The sequence below is a fragment of the Danio aesculapii genome, chromosome 8 (assembly GCF_903798145.1).
Source record: "Danio aesculapii chromosome 8, fDanAes4.1, whole genome shotgun sequence".
Classification (NCBI taxonomy): domain Eukaryota; kingdom Metazoa; phylum Chordata; class Actinopteri; order Cypriniformes; family Danionidae; genus Danio; species Danio aesculapii.
The window spans coordinates 5,182,693-5,192,683 of record NC_079442.1 but is presented as its reverse complement, the minus strand read 5'-3'; the positions used below and the strand labels follow the sequence as shown (position 1 = coordinate 5,192,683).

Below are 9,991 nucleotides of genomic sequence, written 5' to 3'. Positions count from 1 at the left end.
TGGATGAATGGCGGAAGAAAGTAGTTCCTCATACAAAAGGATTTTGAGACTCTCCATGTTTGATTTTCTTTTTTATACACACGATCATGCTGTCGAACTGTTGTATAAACACTCGTAGCAGTGCGATATGGCTGTATATCATCACTGATGAGACACTAAGGCACTCGGCCTGCGACTTCAAGCCAATGCTTCAAGCCAATGCGTGCCTCCCACCAGTGCCAATATACAGCCCTATTGCACTGCTACTCGTGTGTGTGTGTGTGTGTGTATATATATATATATATAATTATTTAGTATTAAATAAACAAAAAATGTCAATTCCCCCACCACTAACAAGTTAATTTTGGACCCTGTCTGATTTTTTTGTTTTGTTTATGACAGCAGGCAGATGAAATGAATGAAAAGTATAGAAAGTCGTACATAACCATAGTCGATGTTGAAATGTATGATGTATTTCAGAGCTGTGCTTTTTGTACACCTTTTTCTGAACTCTACAGAGCTGAAGGTGCTGCAGTCCGGCATGAAAAGAAAAGCTACAGCTAAAACAACAGCCAGTCTCAATATCTGCTACAGCAACTTATTATCAGCATGATCCGCAAAGAAAAAAAGAAGATGTGAATGAATAACCCATGTAGGAGAGCAAACCTGTCCTTCTGGTTTCATTCCCAACCCTATTCACTCCCTGAAAGCTGCTCCGTCATGATCTGGAGCTTGCAGAGGAACCAGCGGCGGAGCGGGCAGTAGTACTCGTAGTGAAACTGCTCGAACTCGGGCGTCTGCCGGATGTCGTGCAGGAAGGAGATGTCCAGATCCGACTCCAGCAGGACGAGGAGGAGTGGCAGCAGGATCATGAGGAGACCTGTGGCCATCAGCACTAGACGGGCAGCGCTGCGGAGGCACGCCTGCATCTGCTGGCGTCCCGATGACGGATGGCAGATTGACTGCCGAAAGGCCTCTCTGTCCGCCTCCCTCTGCCGCTCCGCCTGAAGCTCCCTCTGCATGTCCGGGTCGGCATGCAGCTCCTTCAGCAGACGTGCAGGACTCTGAAACAGTAGCTCCAGGCCGCCCTGAGCTTCCTCCACCGGCGTGGGCACCAGGCTGGCACACGGGCTGTAGGCGGTGTCAGAGATGGTGAGAGCACCGCCGCTGGTATCATCTTCGCTGTCCACGTGGATCTCTCTCCTGTCCTCGTCCGCTCTGGTCCGCTGAGCAGCTTCATCTTCTCGTCTGTCCTGGCTGAAGTTCATCATCTCCTCCATCTCTGCTTCCTCAGGAGTGACTGATGGCTTCAGCGGGGACAAGTGAACGCAGTCTTTCAGAGCCGAAAGTCCTGCAGAGGGAACAAGTGCTTGTGTTAATGAATGAATCTTGTGTTTCTTTAAATAATACTCTGCATTGTGGGAACTTCAAAACATTTAGATTTGGCCTCCCTTTCCTGACTTTTGAGCGGCTACAATGTAAAGACGTCCTCACTGAGCTCCTTCGTCTTAGCCATGACTGTCCACAAACCAACAGAGTCTACAACTGTCCACAAACCAAGAAAGAGCTTTTGTTTTCCACCTGCTGGGTTGATTAAAACAGCTGTTCCCATTAATCAAGGTCATTAGGATGCTTTAGAACAGCTTGGACTATCTGGAATGGTCTAGAACAGGGGTCACCAATCTCGGTCCTGGAGGGCCGGTCCTGGAGGGCCGGTGTCCCTCCAGGATTTAGCTCCAACTATGCTCTTCTGTGTCGAGTTTGTTCACTGGTGTTTTCAGTGCTACCTTACTGTACAAGTAGCTCAAACTCGTTCATCCAGAGGCCGGGAAAATAGCAGACGTGCAACAACTTTAATCATAAAGTAAACACAAAGCAAAAGTCTCCATTTGTCTTCATTTCATTTGTAAATATACATCCTTTCCTGTCATTCAGACCTGCAACACATTCCAAAAAACGTTGGGACAGGAGCAGTTTAGGGCAGTAATCAGGTAAATTGGTTAAATAAGGATGTGATGGGAAACAGGTGATGTCAACAGGTGATTGTAATTATGATTTGGTACAAAAGCAGCATCCAAGAAAGGTCTAGTCCTTTAGGAGCAAAGATGGGCTGAGGATCGCCAGTTTGCCAGCAAATACGTGAGAAAATGATTTAAATGTTTAAAAACAATGTTCCTTAAAGAAAGATAGGACGACATTTGGATATTTCACCTTTAACAGTGCAGAACATCATTAAAAGATTCAAGGAATCTGGAGGAATTTCAGTGCGTAAAGAGTAAGGGCGCCTAAGCTGAACAACCGTGATCTCAGATCCTTCAGGCGGCACTGCATCAAGAATCCTCAATTATCTGTAAGCGATATCACCACATGGGTTCAGGACTACTTTGGCAAACCTTTGTCAAATACCATAGTATATAGTTAAATCAACAAATGCCAGGTAAAACTGTACTGCGCCAAAAGGAAGCCCTATGTTAACAGTGTCCATATACAGTTGAAGTCAGAATTATTAGCCCCCCTTTGAATTTTTTTTTCTTTTTTAAATATTTCCCAAATTATGTTTAACAGAGCAAGGAAAGTTTCACAGTATGTCAGATAATATTTTTTCTTCTGGAGAAAGTCTTATTTGTTTTATTTCAGCTAGAATAAAAGCAGTTTTTATTTTTTATGACCCATTTTAAGGTCAAAATTATTAGCCCCTTTTTAGCTAATTTGTTTTCTGAATGTCTACAGAACAAACCATCGTTATACAATAACTTGCCTAATTACCCTAACCTGCCTAGTTAACCTAGTTAAGCCTTTAAATGTCATTTTAAGCTATATAGAAGTGTCTAAAAAATATCTAGTCAAATATTACTTACTGTCATCATGACAAAGATAAAATAAATAAGTTATTAGAAATGAGTTATTAAAACTAATATGTTTAGAAATGTGTTGAAAAAAAATCTCTCCGTTAAACAGAAATTGAGAAAAAAATAATATACTTCAACTGTATATTCATTCATTTTATTTTCAGCTTAGTCCCTTTATTAATCAAAGGCCGCCACAGCAGAATGAACCGCCAACATATCCAGCATATGTTTTTTTACACAGCGTATGCCCTTCCAGCTGCAACCCAGTACTGGAAAACACCCATACACATTAATTCAGACACATACACTACGGACAATTTAGCTTATTCAATTCACCTATAGTGCATGTCTATTTGACTTGCGGGGGAAACCGGAGCACCCGGAGGAAACCCACGCAAACCACAGGGAGAGCATGGAAACTCCACAAAGAAATGCCAACTGACCCAGCTGAGGTTTAAGTTAGTTTAAGTCAGAATTCAAATTTTTTTCAACACATTTCTAAACATAATAGTTTTATTAACTCATTTCTTTTATCTTTGCCATGATGACAGTAAATAATATTTTAGATAGATAATATTTCAAGATACTAGTATTAAACTTAAAGTGACATTTAAAGACTAGGCAAGTTAGGATAATTAGGCAAGTCATTGTATGACAATGGTTTGTTCTGTAGTCAATTCAAAATGAAATGCTTAGGGGGGCTAATAATATTGACCTTAAAACAATTAAAAAAAAACTGCTTTAAAATAATATAGGAAGTACTGTGAAAATTGCTTTGCACATTACATATCACTTGAGAATATTAGAAAAATTATAAATATTTCACAGGAGGGTTAATCATTTTGCCCTTAACTGTATACAGTATATAGACAAACTGCAAATGGTTCAAGCTAAATCCTGTGCTCTTTAGAGTGCATGTTTTATTGTATGTTTATATAGTGTAGCCTGTGTTCTTTGGGCAAGTCCAGTCTAAATATAGACCCAGCTGCCTGGGTATAGAGTGGATTAAGACAAGTCTCCTGGCTAAGTTGTCACTGACGTCGATGCTTCTCCATGCAACTATTCTCTAACACACACAAACACACACTCACTCAGAGCTCGCCAGTGAAAAAATCTTATTAAAAATCATATATTATAGTTCTATTAAAAAATATAATATTATTATTATTGGACTGATTGTATTCACACTATATAATCAAATGGCTTTCCATTGACACAGTGTAGTAGATATCATGGCATCAGCACTGACAGCCACTTAACAGTGCCTGAAATGTAATATCTGTCCAATTAATTGGTTAATCATGTGTTATCTTTTGAACAACTTATATAAAACACACACTTTAGCATGTAGATGCCACCATGGTGACGCTTGTAGGGACGTTTAACCCAGGAGGAGGCAACAGTCGTCATCAAACAGACCATCACAGCTACCATGGCAACAGTTCGATGACACAATAACTAAATCTGAGGGTGATTTTTCCAAAGGAGTGTGAAAGGCATACGAGAAAAACAGATATGACCTGGATTTTTTCTCATATGGTTATTCATTTTCTGTGTTTTATTGAACATATTCGTAACATGATTTCAACTAAAAGCTAACAACAGTCGAGTTACTCAATCAATCTGATCGTTTTGTATTGATTAGGTTGTAACAGTTTTTGTAACTACTGAATTGACAAAAATGTTCGAATTAACATCAGGGTGAGTAAAATATGACAAATATTTAAAGTTCAGATAAACGATATGCCTTAACGCCTTCATAATAATACAAATTTGCTATTCATTGAAGAAAACAAGTAGAAATGATCCACGTCCAGTCGACCTCCTTTACAATCAGCATTATCAAATGTAAAACCTGGGAAATCATGTTAAATGTAATGGGAATTACTTATTATCACTTTTTGGCTATTTTTTGTTCTGCCTACATTTTTCTGGTTCCATATTATGTCTTTAATATGCTGTAAACACGTACCGGCCACTTTATTAGGTACACCTGTCCAACTGCTTGTCAACGTAAATTTCTAATCAGCCAATCACATGGCAGCAACTCAATGCATTTAAGCATGCTCAAGATGATCTGCAGCAGTTCAAACAGAGCATCAGAATGGGGAATAAAGGTGATTTAAGTGACTTTGAACGTGGCATGGTTGTTGGTGCCAAACGGGCTGATCTGAGTATTTCAGAAACTGCTGATCTACTGGGATTTTCACGTACAACCATTTCTAGGGTTTGCAGAGAATGGTCCGAAAAAGAGAAAATATCCAGTGAGCGGCAGTTCTGTGGGCGCAATGAGTTCACTCTACTCAAATGGCCTCCACAGTCACCAGAACTCAATCCAATAGAGCACTTTTGGGATGTGGTGGAACGGGAAATTTGCATCATGGATGTGCAACAACAAATCTGCTGCTGCATGATGCTATCATGTCAATATGGAGCAAAATCTCTGAGGAATATTTCCAGTGCCTTGTTGAATCTTTGCCATGAAGGATTAAAGCAGTTCTGAAGGCAAAAGAGTAGTTCAACCCGATACTAGTAAGGTGTACCAAATAAAGTGGCCGATGAGTGTATGTGTACATACTATAGATAAAACTGACATACAAATTATACAGTATACAACCAACTGAATCAACTGAATCCATTATTAAAGCATAATGCTGCAATGTGATTATAGTTTAATAATGTTATATAATAGTTTCTAATGGTTGACAGTAACAGAGCTGACATTTTCCTCCATTTTATGCTTTAGTTCAAGATGCTAACCTCAAAGCAGATACCACATGGCATATCTAAAGCATGATTTAATGTATCCTCTTGCTCTTTTGGGTTTTTCCATCTATTGTTTTTTTTAGTCTTATCGGGTATTCAAATTTTCACTTTGTGAGTCGTTCTTTTTAAGAGATTTTCGCGGATGTTGTAGCTACTAAATCAGGAACAGAAAATCAAGCCTGTGTCAATAATAATTAATAATTAATAATTTTCTGAAAGATTTAGTCATTTAAGCTCATTTGATGTCATCATGCTGATATACACTCACCAGCCACTTAATTAGGTACACCTGTCCAACTGCTTGTTAACGCAAATGTCTAATCAGCCAATCACATGGCAGCAACTCAATGGATTTAGACATGGTCAAGACAATCTGCTGCAGTTAAAACAGAGCATCAGAACGGAGAAGAAAGGTAATTCAAGTGACTTCGAACGTGGCATGGTTGTTGGTGCCAGACGGGCTGGACTGAGTATTTCAGAAACTGCTGATCTACTGGGATTTTCACGAACAACCATCTCTAGGGTTTACAGAGACAAAATCAGGAACAGAAATGAACTGATTCAGATGTGCGTTCGAACTGAAACATCAGAAAACGTGCAATAGGCTACCATAAAAGGCCTGAATTCTACATAGTTTTGCAACCCTAAAGGGCTCCACAGACGATTCAATTGAAATGTCTATTGTTGCACAAGCGTGAGAGCATTTTAGTGACTTTTCCAAATGCAATCGTATCGATTGCAAACTGCAGTGGCACCGCCAGTATTTTGGAGCCATAGTATCACGACACTACCATAGTACCGGTAAACCAGGCAACCCTACTTTATACTGTTAAAAATGTTAATAAACGTCACCTTTTTTTGAAACTTTGATTTAAAAGTTTCTTTAAACGGTTAAAAGTTGTTGAAAGAAAGATTAAGGTACAATAATGCAATTTAAAGGAATAAAAAACCGGGAAAACAATCAAAACTGCTGATTTACGGATCTTTTTTAGTCATTTTTGGGTATAAATATGCCTTTAAAGCTTTATAATGATGCAAAGAGCTATTCTGAGAAAACAAGCAAGAATGAATGACACTTCCATACCAGTTCCTGAGATACGATCCCCATGGCCAAGCAACCTCACGTAGACATCCCGGTCTGTGTAGTTGGCCATGCGGAGCTGCAGATTGTGCCGTGTGGTGATCTTCACCTGACAGCGCATGGCGTCAGCCCGCTCCTCCAACCCTTCCTCAAATACCACCTTCAGAACCTCATCTGCATCCTCACAACCCACCACAGCATACATTTCACCTCCACGCTCTTCCTGCTCTCCTAAAACCTCCATAACTGACCCCCTTTCAGTTCACAACACAAACTCTCAGACTCTTCTGGGACGATTATGGCTGTAGTAAACCCTCACACACTTGTAGGATGGGGGTCCTGCAGTTCTGCCCCCGGACAGCGGACATGTGCACGGTGTTAACAAAGTCGGGGCATTAGGAGCCGGATCAGCCCAAATGCAGGATGAGCTATTTATACAGCATCAGTCATAGCACAGGGCTTTGCTAATCACAGGGCCTGATTATGGAGAAACCCTCCAGCCCAGAGTACAGGACATCTAGCAGACATCACACGATTCCTCGTCCCGCTGCAGGCTCTGCATGATCTCTCACTCTTTTTGTTATTAAAATTAATATTTCATGGCCCGATATTAAAAGAATAGAACGATGTCAAAATAATACCAAAACAAGCATAGTTTGCATTGTTCTGATATATTATGGAAACAATATATTTAAAAATAATAAAATGAATTATTTTAATAAGTGAAAATTAATAATGGCATGTAAATAATAAGTGGCATGTCCAAAATTATTCATACTCTTCTCAATAATCAATATAAAAGCCTTTATTGGCTATTACAGCAATCAAATACTTGCTATAACTGCTACGGCCCCTACTGCTGGAATCAGCTTCCAGAAACGATAAGATGTGCTCCAACATTAGGCACATTTCAATCAAGACTTAAACCCCATCTGTTTAGCTGTGTCTTTACTGTATGGCTGACAGATCTGCCTTCAAAGATTCTCAATTGGATTTAAGTCAGGACTCTGGCTGGGCCACTGCAAAACATTAATGTTTTATCTGCTAAACATCTCTTCACCGTCTTACTATCTTTTTGGAGAAGCCTGTGTCAATAATAATTAATAATTAATAATTTTCTGAAAGATTTAGTCATTTAAGCTCATTTGATGTCATCATGCTGATATACACTCACCAGCCACTTAATTAGGTACACCTGTCCAACTGCTTGTTAACGCAAATGTCTAATCAGCCAATCACATGGCAGCAACTCAATGGATTTAGACAGGGTCAAGACAATCTGCTGCAGTTAAAACAGAGCATCAGAATGGAGAAGAAAGGTAATTCAAGTGACTTCGAACGTGGCATGGTTGTTGGTGCCATACGGGCTGGACTGAGTATTTCAGAAACTGCTGATCTACTGGGATTTTCACGCACAACCATCTCTAGGGTTTACAGAGACAAAATATCCAGTGAGCGGCAGTTCTGTGGGTGCAAATGCCTTCCCACATAGCAAAGGTTCTCTGGCCCAGATCTGGCCCACACAATCAGCTTTTGCTTGGCCCACATGCCGTAATGAATTACAATACATGATTGGACCAAGTGTGGCTTCCATACAAGGGCCAAACATGGATCATATCTGGGCCAAGTCTCAGCAAAGTTAATAACCCATAAATGGGCCAGAACTGGGTCAGATATGTTGGTGTGTCACGACTGCAATGAATTTGATAAACCCATGAAGGATTTTGCTTCATGGCCGCGCTTTTATCTCGAGGCGACCCGGTTGGTAGAATTTTTTCTTTACTCAAAAATTATTTAAATGTATTTTAAAAGTGGGTCAAGATAGGCCAAACTTCCGTGGCCCACGTACACATTTTTAACATCTGGGCCAAATGCTACATTTGATCTAGTCCAAGTCTTATGTGCCACCTTAAAGACACCTCTGCCAAACCTGGGCCATGTTTGGCCCACGTTGTATGCCAGTGCAGGACGAACCCCTGCTGTGTCAGCTTTATGCCAAATCTGGGCCAGAATTCTTTGCTACCTGGGTTGTTGATTTCAGAGGTCAGAGGAGAATGGCCAGACTGGCCAGGTGGTGTAATAAAGTGGGGGATATTTTCTTGGCACGCTTTGGGCCCATTAGTACCAACTGAGCATCATGTCAACGCCACAGCCTACGAGGATTGTTGCTGACCATGTCCATCCCTTTATGACCACAGTGTACCCATCTACTTTCTGCAGGATAATGTGCCATGTCATAAAGCATGAATCATCTCAGACTGGTTTCTTGAACATGACAATGAGTTCACTGTACTCAAATGGCCTCCACAGTCACCAGAGCTCAATCCAATAGAGCACCTTTGGGATGTGGTGGAACGGGAAATTCGCATCATGGATGTGCAGTCGACAAATCTGCAGCAACTGTGTGATGCTATCATGTCAATATGGAGCAAAATCTCAGGAATATTTCTAGTATCTTGTTGAATCTACGTCACAAAGGATTAAGGCAGTTCTGAAAGCAAAATATCTAATAAAAAGTATCTAATAAAGTGGCCAGTGAGTGTAGGTTCAGGTGTTCAGTTTTGTCATTTTAGCCAGTAATTTGATGTTATGTCATTATGATTTGCAGCTTCTCTGAGCTTCTAGAGGAGATTAAAGCTATAATCAAGTATAAATGTTTATCTGTGTTATTTTACTCAGACAAAATTAGATGTCCAGCACTAAACTCTACTTACAGCTACAGGATCAAATGGACCACAATTTTTTTTTTGGTAATAATAAATGTGGGATTTAGAAGCCAACTAATAAATCCGCTAATATAACATGCCTAACGCTAGCAGTGATAAGAAAAACACAAATGATTTTTATCTTGAAGTTTGATTCCACAGCTCTGGATCCAATGAGGATTCCTTCTGCAAATGGCAAGCAATTTTGAGAATTTTTCTGGTGTTTTACCTTAATTCATTCAATGAAAGAAGCCAGTGTTGCATCGTCTATCATTTTATAGTGTCTATGGTTGTGATTGGTCGAGTGATTACACCACTTATAGGAAACACCCTTATCATATCTGACAGGACACTGGGGTTGTCACGATACTGGAATTCGATATTAATTGATACAAACATTTTAAAAACCTCCATTTCCCGCTAACATTTGAGTGCTGATGAGCACGTTCTTAAACACCGCTAATTTGCCATTGTGTTCACATGCTCAACAGAAATGACTGATTCGCCGTGACGCTCATCAGTTCACCAAACTCATCCCTGTTTACTGAGTGTAACCACTGATACAAGCAACCCAGGCTCATTCTGAAAACGTAGTCCCGAGGACGTTTCTG

At 40.2% G+C, this 9,991-nt stretch overlaps 1 protein-coding gene across 1 annotated transcript in view; it reads right to left on the bottom strand.

Annotated features, from left to right (window-relative positions):
• Positions 1 to 387: 387 nt before the first annotated feature.
• The window catches only part of frmd3 (FERM domain containing 3), a 91,160-nt gene continuing 81,556 nt past the window's right edge, over positions 388 to 9,991 (bottom strand). Inside the window, exon 14 of the mRNA XM_056463057.1 lies at positions 388 to 1,330. Within this exon, the coding sequence (XP_056319032.1) occupies positions 672 to 1,330 (659 nt within the window). The 3' untranslated portion in view covers positions 388 to 671. The remainder of the gene's footprint in view (positions 1,331 to 9,991) is intronic.